The following is an 18,261-nucleotide window of genomic DNA, read 5'->3' as shown; positions in this document are numbered from 1 at the left end:
CACAAGTGGATACTACACATTTGTGGGAGGAAACCTAGTGACATGGAAAAGCAAAAAACTAAGTGTGGTAGCAAGGTCAAATCTGAAGCGGAGTATAGGGCTATGGCACATGGAGTGGCTGAAGTTCTTTGGCTAAAAAATCATCTAGGGGAGCTTAGAGTTGTTGTTCATAATCCTATGTCTCTTTATTGTGACAACAAGGCAACCATAAACATCGCTAGCAATCCTGTCCTACACAAGAAGACCAAGCACATTGAAGTGGACAAAAACTTCATAAGGGAAAAAATGGAGAAACGAGAAATTTGCACCCTGTTGTAATGTATAGCGGCCTGTGGCCTAGTAGGGGCATTTCTGCCCTTTCCTCTTGTATTTCTTATGAGCTGTCGCTCAAAGTATAAATACTTAGGCACCGCCTGCTTTAGAATTCTGAATGCATTCTTCTCTTTTCTCTCTTGTCTCTTCTCTCTTCTCTGTCAAACTACATGGTATCAAAGCATCTCTGATATGGGCGCAAACTTCTCTTCTCGGATCGTGATTTCTTTCCTTTTCTGGAAATCTGTTTTTTCTCAAAACGTGGTTTCTTCTTCTGGGCGCAACCTTTAGTCCCTAATTTGTTTCCTCTTTCTTCTCTCTTGGTTGTTGTACCAAGGAGAAGGGTGTGGTGGAAGTCGAATGCAGTAAAAGATCTCTCCAAATCTGTGGTGGCAACCGAATGCAGTAAGAGATCTTTCTAGATCTGTGGTGGCAACCGAATGCAGTAAGGTGTCTTCCTGGGTTTGTGGTGGTAGCCGAATGCACTAGAACTTGATTTTCTGAAGGTTTTTCTATGTGCTGTCATGTTGTGGGTTGTGGAAGACAGGTATGCACTATTACATTCATACGTAAACCTTTGACCACTGTGAATGTCACAGTTTTGAGGATTGTAGGGACTGGTGGTCTCCTCCTCCTGTAAACCGAGGTGTTTCAACTAAGAGTTATCACCTACATTACTGTTAAACATTCTTTGGAGGCTCCTATTTTTTTTCAGACAAAAAACTCTCTATATCAGATTTGGTTTTTGAAAACACAACAGTTGATTTTCTGTGAAAATGGCTACTGAGGATTCAGTAGCATGTTGAGCCCTTTTGCTTTTAGTTCATTCAGATTTTTTGGGGTCCAATTAGAATTGAGTCCTATAATGGTTATAGGAATTTTTTTTATTTTTGTTGATGATTGTTCAAGAATGACATGGATTTATTTAATAAAATAAAGGAGTGAATTATTTTCCATTTTCCAAAAGTTTCATGCTGAAATATGTACACAATTTGGTGTTTCAATTAAAATTCTCCATTTAGACAATGGCAGAGAGTATTTCCTTACTTCATTCCAACAGTATTTGGAACAATATGGCATTATTCATCAGACATCCTATGCATACACTCCTCAACAAAATGGGGTGGCTAAGAAGAAGAACCGACATCTACTTGAAATAGCTCGGTCCCTTCATCATATGAATGTTCCTAAACGTTTTTGGAGTGATGCAGTGCTTACCGCTTGTTTTCTCATTAATTGCATGCCCTCGTTCATTCTTGACGGTCGTTCTCCATTCTCTATTTTGTTTCCCACTTTGTCTCCATATCCCTTGACTCCCAGGATCTTCGGGTGTGTGGCTTTGTTCATAATCTAGGTCCTGGTTTAAACAAGTTGGATGCATGCTCCATTAAGTGTATCTTTCTTGGCTACTTTAGGACTCAGAAAGGGTATAAATGCTACAACCCCATTACTCGAAAGTCATTTATCTATCCTGATGTTACATTCTTTGAGTCTATGCCATACTTTTCAAGTCCTGATATGTCTCTCTCTCCCACAGATGTTCCTCTTCTAGTTGATAATTCCATTCCTGTTGTTCCCGTTGTGACTGAGTCTCCACCTCCTCCAGTGTAAGACCATACTGAATGACCACCAATCTGTTAAGTGTATACTCACCAGCAAAGACCAGCACCTCCTCCAACTTTTACTTCGCCTGCAGATCCAGTTTCTTCTACACCCGAGTAGCCTTCTGACCTTAACCTTCCTATTGCATTGTGGAAAGGTAAACGTAGTTGCACTTTGCATCCCATATCCAATTATGCTTTTGTCTCTCACCTTTCTGCTTCACATCGCTAGTTTGTTTCTCTGTTATCTTCTATTTCTACACCTAAGGATGTCCAGGAGGCTCTTACTTCACCAAGGTGGCGTAAAGCTATGGAAGAGGAACTTTCTGCCCTTAAACACAATCATACGTGGGAATTGGAAACTCACCAATCTTCCCCCATGTAAGCATGTTGTTGGTTGTAAATGGGTGTATACTGTTAAATATCTACTAGATGGAAGAGTGGAACAGCTGAAAACCCATTTAGTTGCCAAAAGATATTCTCAATTATATGGTATAGATTATGTGGAAACTTTTTCTCCTATTGCTAAGATTGGATCAATAAGTGTGTTGATTTTCTTAGCAGTCATGAATGATTAGCCTCTGTTTCAGTTCGACATTAAAAATGCCTTCCTCCATGGTGATCTTCTAGAGGAAGTGTACATGGAGCAACCACTAGGGTTTGTTGCTCAAGAGGAGAATGGTAAGATGTGTAAGCTCAAGAAGGCAATCTATGGGATCAAACAGTCTCCCTGTGCTTGGTTTGGAAAATTTAGTGAAGTAGTGAAAGAGTTCGGAATGAAACAATGTCAAGTTGATCACTCGGTGTTTAGCTATGATTCTAAAGCCAAGAAAATCTTGCTAGTGGTTTACGTGGACGACATAGTCACCACTGGCAGTGATGGACTTGGGATTGATAGATTGAAGGTCTTTCATGGGTATAGAAGTTGCTAGATCGAAGCAAGGCATAAACCTATGTCAGAGGAAATATGTTCTTGGCCTATTAGAAGAAACAGGGCTATTAGGTGCTAAGCTAGTTGAAACTCCCATGGAACCAAATGTGAAGTTGGGCAGTGATATAGGTGAATTATTTGATGATCCCATAAGGTATAGAAGGCTAGTGGGAAAACTGAATTACTTAACTATTACTAGACCAGATATCTCATTTGTTATCAGTGTGGTAAGCCAATTCATGCAAAGCCCTCGAGTTCTTCACTGGGATGCAGTCCTTAGAAATGTGCGGTATTTGAAGGGGGCTCCAGGCCATGGGTTATTGTACAAGCAAACCCATGAAACTATATTGTGACAACCAAGCTGCAATTCACATCTCATCAATTCAATTTTTCATTAGAGGACTAAACACATAAAGGTAGATTGCCATTTTGTAAGGGAAAAAGTTCTTAATGGTGTCCAAGTACAGAACGTGTGAGAACAGGTAATCAGTGGGCAGACTTGTTCACAAAAGGGTTGAGTTCGGGAAGAGTGAACTATATATGTAACAAACTGGGATTATATGACATATATTTGTGAAAATTTGAGAGAAAAAATGAATTGATTGTATTGTCTTGGAATGAGCATATACACAGCTTTATATAGAATTACAGAGCTAACTTACAGGGTGATAAAATAGGAAACTAACTATTCCTAAAAAACTAATTTCTATATCAGTGGGATTCTCCAATTAATATCCCATGATTCTAGGAAATTAAGTTTCCTAAACTGATGGACCTAAAATTATGGAGAATCAATCAAAGAGTCAATCTTCTACTTTCCAACACTCCCCCTCAAGCTGGTGAATATGCATCTTTCATTCCCAGCTTGGAGACAAGTCCTTGGAATGCCACACTGCAAAGCCCTTTTGTCAGCACATCTACCAGTTGACCATTCGTTGAGACGTATGGAGTGCAAATTAATCCGCTATCCAGCTTTTCCTTTATGAAATGCCTATCTATCTCAATGTGCTTTGTCCTGTCATGTTGGACAGGATTGTGAGCAATGTTAATAGCTGACTTGTTGTCACAAAATAATCTCATTGGACCTTCCCATTTGATCTTTAGGTCTTCCATAATTATCTTGAGCCATAGTAATTCACATACTCCTGAGCCATTGCCCTGAATTCTGCCTCCACACTTGATCTAGCTACCACATTCTGCTTCTTACTCCTCCATGTCACAAGATTTCCTCCAAAGAACGTACAGTAACCTGTAGTGGACCGCCTATCCATGGGAGAGCCTACATAATCTGCATCGGTGTATGCCTCTAGGGTTAATCCAGTATTTCTTTTAAAGAAGATTCCTTTGCCAGGATTAGCCTTTAGGTAATGTAGTATCCTATAGACCGCCTGTAGGTGAACCTCTTTCAGGTTGTGCATAAACTGGCTAGCCACGCTCACGGCATATGCTATGTTTGGCCTTGTGTGGGCAAGATATATAAGTTTTCCTACTAATCTTTGGTACACTTCCCTATTCACGGCTGGATCTTCATTTGCTTCTCCCAATTTGTGATTTGGCTCAATCGGTGTGGATGATGGTTTGCATGCTAACTTTCCTGTCTCTTAAAAGATCTATTACATATTTCTGTTATGAGATAAAGATGCCTTCTCTGGAATGAGCTACTTCAATCCCTAGAAAATACTTCAACCTCCCAAGTTCTTTTATTTTGAATTCTCTGACTAGGCATCTTCTCAAGGCTTCCTTCTCCTTTTCATCATTTCCTGTCACAATTATGTCATCGACATATACCAGAAGAGCCGTGACTCCCCTTGCATCCGAATGCTTTATAAAGAGTGTATGATCTCCCTGACTTTGTTTGTATCCGATGGCAAGCATAACTTTAGTAAATCTTCCGAACCACGCCCTAGGTGATTGCTTGAGACCATATAGTGCTTTCTTCAACCTGCAAACTTTATTTCCTTTTAGATTTCCTTTGAAGCCTGGAAGAATATCCATGTATATCTCCTCCTCTAAATTACCATGAAGAAAAGCATTCTTTACATCAAATTGTTCCAAGTACTAGTCAAAGTTAGCTGCTAGTGACAACAAAATTCTTACCGTATTCATCTTAGGCACGATAGTCAACACCATAGGTTTGTGTATATCCCTTTGCCACGAGTCTTGCCTTGTATCTTTCTAGAGAGCCGTCTGACTTGTACTTTACTGTGAAAACCCACTTACAACCCACGGGTTTCTTTCCTAGTGGTAGGTCAACAATTTCCCATGTTTGATTCTTATCTAGAGCCTGCATTTCTTCTCTCATAGCATCTTTCCATTTCTCATCAGATAATGCCTCAGATAAAGTATTAGGAATATGAATGGTGTTTAGACTAACTAGGAAACTCCTATGTGATGGTGAGAATTTTTTAAAGGACACAAAATTTGCTAAGGGATATGAGGGATGTTTAGTGCATTCTCTTGTGCCTTTCCTAAGGGCAATAGGAAGATCTTGGTCAAATGCTAATTCAGAAGAAATTTCTGGAACTGTATTTACCTCATTCTCAGGATTAGGAGTTGAATCTTGAACTTGCACAAGATTAGGATCCTAGTTTCTTCTTCTTGAATATACCTACAATCTCATAGAGTCACAAAGTTCATCATTCTCTGTTATGGGTCTGGTATGAATGGGTGAGGAAGTTGGTTTGGTTTGAGGTGGTTCGATAAGTGTAGATACGGATTGAGCTGGTATAGATGCTGAGTTTGGGTGTTGAGAAATTGTAGGTAGACCAAGCGGGAACAAATCTCTGTCCTTATCTTCAATGAATGACAAGAACTCCCCCTGAAGATAAGGTTGAGTGAAATATGGTGTTTTTTCTTCAAAAGTGACATCAATAGAGACAAAGAATTTTTTAGTAGGTGGGTGGTAACACTTATAACCCTTTTGGGTGGACGAATAACCCACAAAAATACACTTGACGGCTCTTGGATCTAACTTCCCTCTATTATGGGTATGAACATGGACAAAAGCAGTGCATCCAAAGATTCTTGGGGTGAGATTATTTGTTGTATGTAAATCGGGATAAAATTGGAAAAGTGTTTCCATTGGTGTTTTAAATCCCAACACCCTCGAAGGTAATCGATTTATAATGTATGCGGTTGTAAACACAGCTTCCCCCCAATAGGTTTTTGGAACATGCTGGTGGAAAAGTAAGGCTCGGGTTGCAGCTAGTAGATGACCATTCTTCCTTTCTGCTACTCCGTTTTGTTGTGGAGTATTAATGCAGGAGGATTCATGGATAATCCCTTCTTTTTGAAAATATGGAGATAAAGTTTGGTTGAAATAGTCCCATGCATTATCCGATCTAAATCTTTTGATTCTGACCCCAAACTGATTTTGGATCATGTTATGGAAATTTGGGAGTACACTTCTTACATCTGATTTAGATTTAAGAAGAAAGATCCAAGAGACTCTAGTGCAATCATCAATAAAAGAGACGAACCATCGTGAGCCAGACACATTTGGAACTGTGGAGGGTCCCCATATATCACTATGGATCAAAAAGAATGGGACTGAACTTCTCTTGTTACTGATTGGAAAGGGCACATGCTTATGTTTTGCAAATTCACACACATCACAATGAAAATATTCAACACTCAATCCTTTAAACAAGGAGGGAAACATAGTTTTCAGAATTCCAAAAGATGGATGTCCTAGTCTAAAGTGATGAAGCCAAATGGTGTCTTTGTTGGATGATGAAAGGAATGACAGAGATAACTTATCCTGAACAATATTTGATTTGCATGATTCTTCAAGATAGTAGAGTCCATTCTTCTCCTTAGCAAGTCCAATCCTCTTCCTCGAATCCTAGTCTTGAAATATACAGTAAGAAGGATATAAAAGCACATTACAGTTCATGTCATGGGTGAGTTTTTTGATGGATATCAGGTTAGTGGACAATTTTGGAACATGAAGGACACTTTTTAGTGTAAGTGATGGATTAATATGGATATCCCCAAGGCTAGCTACGGTAGTAAGGGAACCGTCTGCAGTGGCTATTTTTCGATTGCTTGGGCAGGGGGTATAAGAGCTAAAATGTAGTGAAGAGTGATGATCTGTGGCTCCTGAGTCAATAACCCATAAATCCCTAATAGGTTCATCTGAGACATTTAGTCCGTGAGTAATAGAAAACTTACCTGAGATTGCAAGAGAGTCTGTATCACTAGGTTTCTCCAACGATCCCAGAAGCCCCCTTAACTTTTGGATCTCCTCCTTATTGAACTCGGTCTTGTCTGGAGGCTTTTCTTGGCTCGGCTGATTCGTGGTGAAGTTATCTTGACTTCGACTCTTCTGTTGTCCTCCTCGGTAGCCCCATTCCCTATTCGATGGTTTACCATTCAGTTTCCAACACTTCTCTTTGGTGTGCCTTGGTTTCTTGCAATAGGTACACCAAAGAGACTCCTTGTTGTCCCGTGCAGAGGACAAATCTGTCTTCATTCCTTCCAGTATTTTCGGCTGTTCCATCCTTGTAGTCATGGCTGAACCTTCTAGTACTTGGGGTTCAAGCATAACCCCCCTACGGCTTTCTTTAGCACAAATCAGAGAAATAGTTTCATTTAGAGATGATACCTCTTCTTTGCCGAGAATATGGACCCTAACTTGATCAAATTCTCCGTTGAGTCCTGCACGAAAGTCATAAACGCGATCTTTTTCGATAAAACTCTTTAGGATTGCTACATCCGCTGCACATTTAGTCTCAATGCACCGATAATGATCGAGTTCTTGCCATAGGTTCTGCAGTAAATTTGCATACTCGGTAACTATCTTGCTGCCTTGTTTAGTTGTTCCAGTCTTGACTATGATTTCGTACACTTGTGCTGCATCACGTGCTTTTGAATATGTTCGTCGGACGGCATCCTAGATCTCTTTAGCCGTGGATAAAAACATACACGTGTCGCTGATTTCAGGGTTCATTGAATTCCATAACCATGACATGATCATGGAGTCAGCTTCGTCCCATGCATCAAATCTTGGATCTTCTTCCTTCGGTCCCGTCCCTAAGAGATGGCTAAGCTTTCCTTTTCCCTTTAAATATGTTCGAACAAACTGAGACCACTTCAAATAAGTTTTCCCGTTCAACCTATATGCTGCCTGAATGTTTTGCAGGTCGCCAGATGCTTGATGTGAGGAAACTTCTTCCGATTGTGCAGTGGTATTTGATACGGTGGCTTCTGACATATTGGGCGGGCTTCAAGAAAGAGAGAAAAACAGACAATGAAGGTCTGAAAAACTTAGTAAGGGTTGGCAACGAAGGCCTAAAGAATCTTTCAGCCAATGTAAAAAAACAGGTAACTGTAATGCTCCACCAAATAAAGAGTGGATCGAAACCACTCAAAATCAAAACTGATCCAAACCAAACCAAAGGGATTCAGTAAATCTGCTCTGGGCAACACCAGATCTAAGATTTCAGACTGATCTGATGTCTCTACAAAGAGATCCAAGAAAAAGGATGAATCCGATGGCGCAGCAGTCCAGAAGAAGCAAAAATGTAAAGTTCATATCTGTACCCGATCTCGAAGAAGAATCAAGGACACTCAAGAACCTCCCAAATACTGTTAGTGTTCTTGAACCAGAAGCAGAGATGACCAAAGAGATACTATGTAGATTAAGTTGTGACCAGCTCTGATACCATGTGAAAATTTGAGAGAAAAAATGAATTGATTGTATTGTCTTGGAAGGAGCACATACACAGCTTTATATAGAATTACAGAGCTAACTTACAGGGTGATAAAATTGGAAACTAACTTTTCCTAAAAATCTAATTTCTATATCAGTGGGATTCTCCAATTAATATCCCATGATTCTAGGATATCCCATGATTCTAGGAAATTAAGTTTCCTAAACTGATGGACCTAAAATTATGGAGAATCAATCAAAGAGTCAATCTTCTACTTTCCAACAATATTCTCCAACTTGAGGGGGAGTGTTAGAATCAGCCAAGGTAGGGTATTTCAGTCTTTTCATCATAAGTTAAGATGTGTTGTCTTTTTGGTACTGTGCTAAGTCACACTCCCCATACTTAAGTGGGGGCATATTTGACATTGTACCTTGTTTTGACATATATATATATATATGGTCGGCTGGGAAAGTCTCTTTGACTTCTCAGTTCGACACTTCTTCCTTTTCTCTTCTTCTTCTGTCTTTCTCTCTTCTTTATCTCTGAAACTGGTTTGACTGAACCATTATCACACACCACGTGTCCTTGCAGGACCTCAGTACTTGGGGCACTCCCCTTCCCAACGCATGCGTACAGGAACACTAGCTACAACACCCCCCTCTTCTCCCTTTGGAACTTGCATACTTTTTTTCATTTGTGATTTGATCATTGGTCTAACTTGAGGCCTATGATCTGGCCCTCAATGAGGCACGTCAGTGTGTCTAAGTATGACTTGAGATCTAGGATCACCAACTCATATCGAACTTATATCACATGATGTGGCAATTGAGGCTTCACTTGCGATCTGGCATTGCTGACTCACAACACACTTGCATCACATCCTGTATGGCGTGTGATTGTTAATTCCATGTCCTTACAGTGTTAATGTTAAATTCCCCATAAAACCCATCATCCTAAACATCTTTATAAAGCTTCACCAAAAAGTTACATTCCTAAACTTGGTTTCTGAATTTTTCATTTTTTCCACTCTCACAAAGAATTTGTAGCTCTCAGTGGTTCAACTCAAAACCTTTCTAATCCCTATAAACCTTCTCTTTAGTTCTAAAACCATCTCTAAACCCTTTCCAACACATTTCTACCCTCTTAATCTCACCCTCTTTTGATAGTTGCCCTACATTAATTGATATCAATTAAGATGATTCTACACCATATAGGATCAAATAACAACTTATTTTCAGAACACTTTGCTTTATAGCTAACATATATTATCGACTTGAGGGATGTGTAAGAAAGTTAAATTTGTTAGGAATGGAGGATTGAACTAGGCTGTAAAAATGTCATATTTGGACCAAATCTTCCTATATCTGAATCCACTCAGGATATCTGATTGCATGTTTAAATGGATTCAACTGCAATCTGGCTAATTCAAGCTAAACTTTGATTGAATTGCAAATATCCAGACTAATCAATAATCAGTGCTATCTTGACTGCATCTCATACACAAAATATTTTTCCATGTCCATAGTTTATATGCACTGAATAAGTTTATGACAATTTCATCCACATAAAGCATGAAAAAAGAACTAAATAGCCATACCCTGCAATCAATTCTTCAAGTTGTGGCTGGAGCTCTTTGTCCCTTAACTCCTCAATTCTCTTTGATATAGAGTCAATTCGGTGAATAGCAACTTTAATTCTGGAATGTAGATCCTTGACAACTGCACGAGTTTTATCAATCTTGTAAATATTTTCTTCCTTTGACTCTTGCTGTCTAAGCAGTTTACATTTCACATCATACTCCCTTCTGATCATCCCACTAGCCTGAAATATATAGATTTAGATAAAAAAGTGTTAGTCCTAGAGATTAAATAGTTGTTTTAATAGCTTTTATAGTCTCTCCAAACATAAATAGAAATTTAATGAATCAAGAAGTTGCATCTATTTTAAGAAAAAAAGAAATGAATCAAAGAGTGTACAAAAAAGGTAAAACAAACTACTGTTTTGGAGAACAAATTATAAGGTCAGAAACATGTAAAAAGAGCTCTTTTGCAGAACAAATTTATATTTCTATTGTTTTGAATGGATGATTTCTGTATCCCCTCCCCTCCAACAAAATAAATAAATAAGTAAATAAATACACTTAAATAATGTTCAACTATGAAGTTTCATCACATTTATTTAGTTACATGCCTTCCCTTCCATATGCCATACGTTTGTTATCATCAAATTAAGAAACATTTGCCCAATGAATCAAGCACCTAGTGACTGAAAACTAAATACCAAAAAAATCTACACGAAAGGGATGCTGTCAACAATTTTCTTTTATGATGGGCCTTTGATATATACATGAGGGAGAAAGTGATGCAGGACGTTTGTGATTCAGCACTATTCTTGCAACTAAACTCAGGTTGTAGGTGTGCAGAACAGAAAAAAAATATATCAGATTAAAAGAAAGAAGTGAAGAGAAGAGAAGATGAAAGAAGAGATAACCCTAGGCAATCACACCTCCAACTTGGCAATCACACCAAATTCTATAGAGAAACCTTCTTTGTTAATCAGCCAAAACTGTCCTTCCAAATGAACCTTACAAGCTTAATAAGAAGAAGCTTCCAAAGGAAGAAACTTGCCCCCCAAGTTAGCTTGCCTAACAAGCCACTTACAAAAAGAAGCTAGATTAGACAAACCTGCCCCGAACAATTACAAACATAAATCTAAACAAAGGAAAATTACTAGACTAAGACCTGTTCCCAAACATAACCCCCCTAAGCATGCAAAATTACAAAAATACCCTTACTGTCCAGAAATGTAAGAAAACGAAATAAGTCATGTCCAGCAGCAAACTCATCCACACAAAGAGCATCTTAAGGTGGATTGAAGGCTCTAGGGTCTTCCCAAGTTGATCCACTGCTAATCTAGCTCCCATGTGGCCCCACATCTTCATAATTATGCCAAATGAGCATAGGAGCAGTGACCCAGAAAGCTAGTTGATCCCATCAGAAAGCTAGTTGGATCAATGTTTTGAACCCATCATTGTCCCAACTGATCAGACCAGTGACCCAGTGACCCAATCTCAACCCCAGCTTGGTAAACCTCTAACCAGTTATGTTACAAAAAACTGTTGACTCGGTCAATGACCTGTCAACCCAGAAGGTTAAACAATTGACTTGTCTGACATATTCAATGGATTACTGGTTTTTTGCTTTTTCGTCAATATCTTAATATTGATGACATTATGGATTGACCCATTGACCCATACAGTTGAACTAACCTGATGACCCAGAGGGAAAAGTGGCCCATACAGTTGAACCGCTGACCCAATCACCAAGAGGAAAAAGTTGTTCAACCTCTGATCAAGGTTTTATAACACTGAGTTGGACAACATATTTATGCTTCTCTTTCCTCTGGTTTTGTGGTGTTAACATTTGCACTATCTTAATCAATTCATCGAAAGGACGTTTTTCATGTTATTATATAAACTTTTAGGATACCTAAATCCTTACGTCACCATATAACTTCAATGTATTAGAGAGGACATACTTAAAATAAAAAATAAAAAACAAAGCCCATGGAAAAGGAATGTTGAGTTGCCATGAATTTCTCCAGGACAAATGGAAGAACAAGAAAAAAAAATTATGTACTTGAATATTTTTCAGCAACAAAAAACAAAGTTAAATCTTATCTAGAAAGCCTTTTTTTTTATTCAATTTCATAATTGGTCTAGCAGTCATCCCTTGCACCAGAAACCTGTAATGAGGCCATCAAGTAATATCTTGCCAGTTCAGCTTGTGAAATCTATACTTCAAAACATTAGAAGAATTGAATGTTCAGAGACTTGGTAATGGACTGGGTCTCCATCTGATTTGATTCACTAGGCCATGATATTAAGTTACAAGTAAAAAAATTTCAAGCCATTTTACAATTACCTAATTAAAAATATATAAATGAATAAAGTAGAATCACAACCACCCATCATTATAACAGTATCACAGTTACATTTAAAGAAAGTTTACCTTGACTTCATCATAAAGTTTTCTCTCCCATGCATATAGCCTATCTAAGGTTGATGCATGGCTACCCGAGTTCATGCAGAAACTGTTGTAGTTGTTTATGTCCTGCATGTCATCCTTCAAAGTTGAGCAGAGGGGATTCCTGGATGATGAGGAACAAGATGATGCCGATCTATGCCAAGTTAAGTATTTCACTTCAGTTGGAGCAGGTTCTAACTCTAAGCATACATGAATAAAGGAACAGAATTGAATCAGAATCAAAACCAAAAATATCATAGAATTTGCTAAATTAGAAAGGTATAAGGATGTAACCAATGAAACACAAGAAGCTAGTTTTCAAAAGAAAGAAATTTATCTGGTTTTATAATTAATCACTAGAAATTTCATAAAATTGTCAGTGATACTGAAATATGCATGTTTGTGTAGAAGAATGTACATATACAAATAATTTATAAAAAAAAAGAAAGTATACTTCATTTATCTGTAAAGTAGCAATTTTTAAATGCAAAATCACAAGACTCAACACAAAATGGATAATCCGATGCTCCCTAATTAGTGCAATCAGGTTTCCTAAACAAAGTATACCATCATAGTTTTCAAGGCGCCAAGGCGAGGCTAGGTGACAGGGAGGCGCCTTGTCGCCTAGGCAATGGACATTTTATGTGGAAAACATAGATCCTAGGGTATTTCCCTAGGTACCATAACCATACTTCCTTAATAATTATTCATAATTTTCATAAGAAAAGTATAGAGTTCATGTAAAAGTATAGAAAATCAACATATTAATGAGAAGAAAAAGAAGGAAAAGAAAATTCAAAAAATATAGGAGCTGAACCCTTATTTTTGTTATAGGAAAAGAAGAAAAGAAAAGAAGAAAATTCAAAAAATGTGTTGATTGGACAAAATTTTAATTTCTTCCTTACTTATTGGTTCAGTTTTTAAAGTCTTTGAGGGTTCAATACAGCATTTAGTAATGTTTCTATTGATTAAACTCTAACAAATAAGAAAATAATAAAAAGAAATTAGAATATAAATACACAAAATGAATATTTTAGTTTAATAGTGCCTATTTTATAATTATAATGTCAAAAAAATAAAGAATAAAAAAGTATTTTTTAATACATAGTACAAAACTACTTGGCGATTAGATGAGGCGAGCCTCAAAGTGCGCCTTGTCGCCTAGGCTGACAACTATGTATACCATAGACCTTTGTTTGCCAAGTAATGTATTAATCTAATTTGCAATATTTCTGTCACAATTACCCCATTCCACCTCCAAAGAGACAACTTGACATATTTCTGTTAGGGATTGATTTGGGAATATGTCCCATTTTTTTATGAATCAGGCACATCCACATGTAAGGGACCATGCTTGGTGCAATGTTTAAATCTCAGGCTGCCAAGCATAAGTTCAATACATAGGATGCTTTTACCTTTCAAAAGCATGCACTTTTTAACTAGTAATTTGGGGTGACCCCTTATCAGAAATGGATTTCCCTAAATCACCCTCTATTCTTTATGTTAATCAGTTAATGAAATGAGAAACCTGATAATATCATATCATGGGTTGATGCTTATAGATATGAAATTGTGAATAGAATCTCTTCACTCTTATCAGAGACAGGTCAATGTTTTTGTCTACCAGTCCCCCCCCCCCTTTCTTTCTTTTATCTCCTCTCAATGAGAAACTGCCCTCCTGGCCGAACAACAATATTAAATTAATATCATTTAAGTGTCTTTCAAAGAGGTAAATTCAGTAGGAGCAATATAACAAAGATGGGGAGACCAACCTTCAGGAAAATGAGTTGGATCTTTACCACATGAGAAACAAACCTTGAATAACAAAGATGCTGTTGAACTCCCTGATACATCACAAAAGCTCCTGGTTAGATTATCCCACTCTTCATGTCAAAATCTTCCTAATCAAGACCTAGAATTGCCTCTTAAAGTAGTCTATGGTGATGAGGCAATGTAATCAATGCTCTTATGCAGCCAATCATCTATCCTTCTCATGACTAAGGTTTTCAAATAGTTCAATTTAATCAGCCTAAACTAGTAAAATCTCCCATTCAGAATTACACTACCAAATCAACCATATAGGATGTAGTGGGGTTACCACTATTAGGGAGCTTTACAGGTAGACCCATCTTCAGGGTGGTCTAGACCTCTGTAATATCACATAGATGGTGGATTTGGGAAAAGATCCAGAAGTTACCAGAGCACCTCCTTACATTTTCTATATTATTTGAAAGACTCCGGAGAAATATAAAGAGAAATATTATCATAAAAGAACAATGGGAAATGTCACCTCACCTTCTTTTCCTGGAAATATTGGTCGGAAATGCAATTTATTAGCCTCTAGCATCCTTGGAACTTCCTTTCCAGATTCAGCAGCTTTGGAAAATAGAAACTCAATTTCTTTTATGCTTGCCAAGAAATCCTTAGTACCAAGTTTATTTTCAAAACTGCCTTCTTTCTCTGCTGCTTTCTTTTCATCCATGGGAAGAGTAACCACGGAAGATTTAGTGTTTAATGGAGTAAAATCAGGGGAAACACTTTTCTCCCCATTCAAGAGTTCAGTTTCTGAGCTTATACTTCTGGTAGATGGCATAGTAGTGGATCCGTTGGTCAAATGAGAATCCGACACCCGAGTAAGATTTTTAAAACTTCGAACAAGGTTAACTGTAGAAGGCTCATCAAATTCATCTTCAGACTCCTGGGACTCTGCTCTTCCATTAGAAACAGCCTTTTCTTCTTCCTCTTCTAGTTCAGGAATTCCCTCCTCTTCTCTAAGCCGTCTTATATCATCAGCATTGTCCAGCCCATGGGTCAACCCCCTAGAATCTTGAAAGGAAAACTGATCATCAATTGGATGTAATGGACCAAAATAATCCCAAGGTGGAGTTGCAGGGGCAAGGGGACTTTCTCGAAATGGTGATGTTTCAGGTCTTTCTCCAGATCGAGGTGTGAGGTTTTGATGAGTACTCATAGAGGATTCTAAAGTCCCAGTTATTGCAAAAGGAGGCTTCTCTTCAACTGTTGTGGAAGAACTGCCTGTTTTCATGTAGTTTACCTGAAACCGGCCAGAGTAGGGAGGTGAAGGAGTTGGAGAAAAGGTTTCAGTTGCATCAACATGCTGTGACATAGATGGAGAAGAGTATGAAAATTGGGAAAGCGATTTCTCAGTCAAAACAAGTGGTTCAGGTGTTGCATTTGTGGAAGTATACAATGAAGATTCTATTGGAGCTTCAGGTCCAACAAACTTCCTGAGTGCAGTCCCCATGTTTTTTAGTGAATGAATGTAAGCAACATGAGTATCTGCTAGTGAACATCTCCCATCAAGTGCTTGCTTAACAAATTTCTTCCTTTCCCGACAGAGTTGCAGGGCCTTGTCATCTTCTATTCTAGAGCTTGAGACTCCCATTTTCAAGACAATGTTGACAGATATTTCTCCTGAAATCTCAAATTATTCAGAAAGAAATAAGAGGCATGCAACCAAAGTTGACAATCCAGTTTCTCCAAATTTCACGCATTTCATTTCAGTCCAACCCAAAATCTAGAAGAATATAAAAACCATTACTCAAGAACTTCTCTTCCTTGAGAAAAACACATTGCCCAAGACCCAACCCTTCCAAATATAATTATCCACAATTTAAATCTCCAAATCTTCATTTACAGAAACAACTAAGAAACCTAAATGAAACATCAATAGCTCAACCAAATTTTAAAGAAATTCAAAAGCAACAACCGAGGTACCCAACTACACAACTACTTTCAGAGTGGAATATAAAGAAACAGAGAATCATCCCAGAAGCACGCTTAACACCACCAATTTTAGTAACTGTAGTGGGAAAAAATCAAATCAGTCGCATAACAAATAATAGCAAAGAAGAAAGAAAAGGAACCAAAAGAATTGAGGGAAATATTCATTGAATTCTAAATCCAGACCCAAAACAAATTTGAAAGAACCTTGAAAAATTAACATACAAGAACAAAGTAAAGGATTTTTTCCGATTACGAACAAGAAATTTAAGTCAGACAGATCAAACCTCGGAAAGGTAGCTACTATCGCCACTGACACAACTTACTCATTAATATGGTATCTTTACTCTAGGTGGTCAATCCGAATTAAAAGCACAATGGTATGATAGAAGAGAAAGGGAATGGCAACTAAGAGGAGAAATTCTAGCTGTGTTGTGTATGTGTGAGAGAGAGAGAGAGAGAAACTTTACAAAAATTCACATCTGAGAGTTCAAAGTAAACCTTTATAATTGGAATCAAAGATCTAAAAAGTACATATGAAACAAAAATCTGCATATAGCAATAAATTTCTCGTTTAATCTTCAAATTAAATACAAAAAGCTCATTTTTCCCACCTGAAAAACAACCACTAATCAAGTGAGTTCAGATCTGCGCCCCACGACGGGACGCCCCACAACGTCCCACAGCGCATCCGTATTGGGAACATTTCCCGATGATGATGACATCATCAGCTATGTATTATCATCGGGAGATGTTCCCAATACACGGCGGGGATGCGCTGTGGGACATTGTGGGGCGCAGATGTGAACTCTAATACTTGCAAGATTAATCTGAAAACCCATCAAAGAGCAACATGCCCCTTTCTTACTAGAATTAATCCATCAAAACAAGAGATAGAGATAGAGGACATACTTCAGAACTCAGAACACCACAAGGAAAAAAAAAAAGAAAGAAAGAAAGGAAGTACTCACCTTGTCAAAAATTGAAATCATAGAAATCCGAGCTCAAATTCAAGGTGTAAGCCTCGGTAAAATAAACAGAAACTCTAAACCGTTTAGGTAAAAGACAGAAACTCTGAACTGAAAATGAAGAAAGACTCCGCAAAAGAAGAATAAGTAATACCAAAATTCAGTCCCTAGAGAGAGTCTCAAGGCAGACACAGAACACCCATTTCTTATCGAATTCACAAAAACTCGATCAAACCGACCAGCTAAACTGAAACCCAGATACAGAAAATTGGAAATCTCGACGGACATGGAAAAGAAGTAAAAAAATAAAATAGAATTAAGATTAAAAAATTGAGTACCTGCAATTAAATCTCAATCAGTGTACGGTTATATTGGAATTCAGAGACGACCCATATAAGGGAATCATGAAACATCGAGAATGGAATTAAGAAGCGTCTGCTGAGAGATGACAAACCGGCCATGGTTTCATGAGAAAGAGTATATTACCACTTGAAAAGCATAAAGACATCCTTACAGAACCGAAAAAGAAGCATAAAGACAAACGACTGTGTATGTGGAGCCCCCTCTATGGAATAGAAAGGAAATCCAAAGTTAGTAATATGATATAGAACACCATGGAACAGATTCTTAGTCTGTGAGAAGTACAATGATCCTTGGATTGGAATTTTTCTGATCTGGAAAGGTTGATGATTCAAATCCAATTGCTATTTCAGTGATGTACAGTCATATTGCATCACCGCCATGGACTCATGTTCAGTAACACGCGAAATGACGGAAATACCACTCGATATTATACGTTTTCTCTCCCAGGCCGTAAAAAAATGCTGTTAAAGTTTTCCAAAGAAAACAGTTTTGAGGGGAACGTCATAAGTGGGAGAATTCTGTTTGGTTGACACTTGATAGTGATAAGTCGAGAGAAGAAATATTTTTCCTACTTGCAGTCGAGTTGGATCTGGACCATCTAGGCAGATTTGGGCCCAATTTATTAATTGGATTTGGATTCTAATTTAACCGGAAAATGTGTCC

At 37.9% G+C, this 18,261-nt stretch overlaps 1 protein-coding gene across 4 annotated transcripts in view; it reads right to left on the bottom strand.

The window, feature by feature from the left end:
• Positions 1-17,735, bottom strand: part of LOC104587714 (bZIP transcription factor (DUF630 and DUF632)) — a 34,137-nt gene extending 16,402 nt beyond the window's left edge. Inside the window, exons 1-5 of one of the 4 annotated variants that reach the window (XM_010245424.3) lie at positions 17,574-17,735; positions 14,819-15,958; positions 14,296-14,367; positions 12,509-12,723; positions 10,096-10,319 (exon numbers count right to left, since the gene is read on the bottom strand). In XM_010245424.3, the coding sequence (XP_010243726.1) occupies positions 10,096-10,319; positions 12,509-12,723; positions 14,296-14,367; positions 14,819-15,929 (1,622 nt within the window). In that variant the 5' untranslated portion in view covers positions 15,930-15,958; positions 17,574-17,735. Of the gene's footprint in view, positions 1-10,095; positions 10,320-12,508; positions 12,724-14,295; positions 14,368-14,818; positions 15,966-16,593; positions 16,723-17,238 lie in introns of those variants that run through there. The other 3 variants (XM_088889460.1, XM_010245426.3, XM_010245423.3) reach the window with 3 other exon arrangements.
• Positions 17,736-18,261: the final 526 nt, after the last annotated feature.

The sequence above is a fragment of the Nelumbo nucifera genome, chromosome 6 (assembly GCF_055504915.1).
Source record: "Nelumbo nucifera cultivar China Antique chromosome 6, China Antique-T2T, whole genome shotgun sequence".
Classification (NCBI taxonomy): Eukaryota; Viridiplantae; Streptophyta; class Magnoliopsida; order Proteales; family Nelumbonaceae; genus Nelumbo; species Nelumbo nucifera.
The sequence above is the reverse complement of the archived record's forward strand: the minus strand, read 5'-3'. Positions and strand labels throughout refer to the sequence as shown.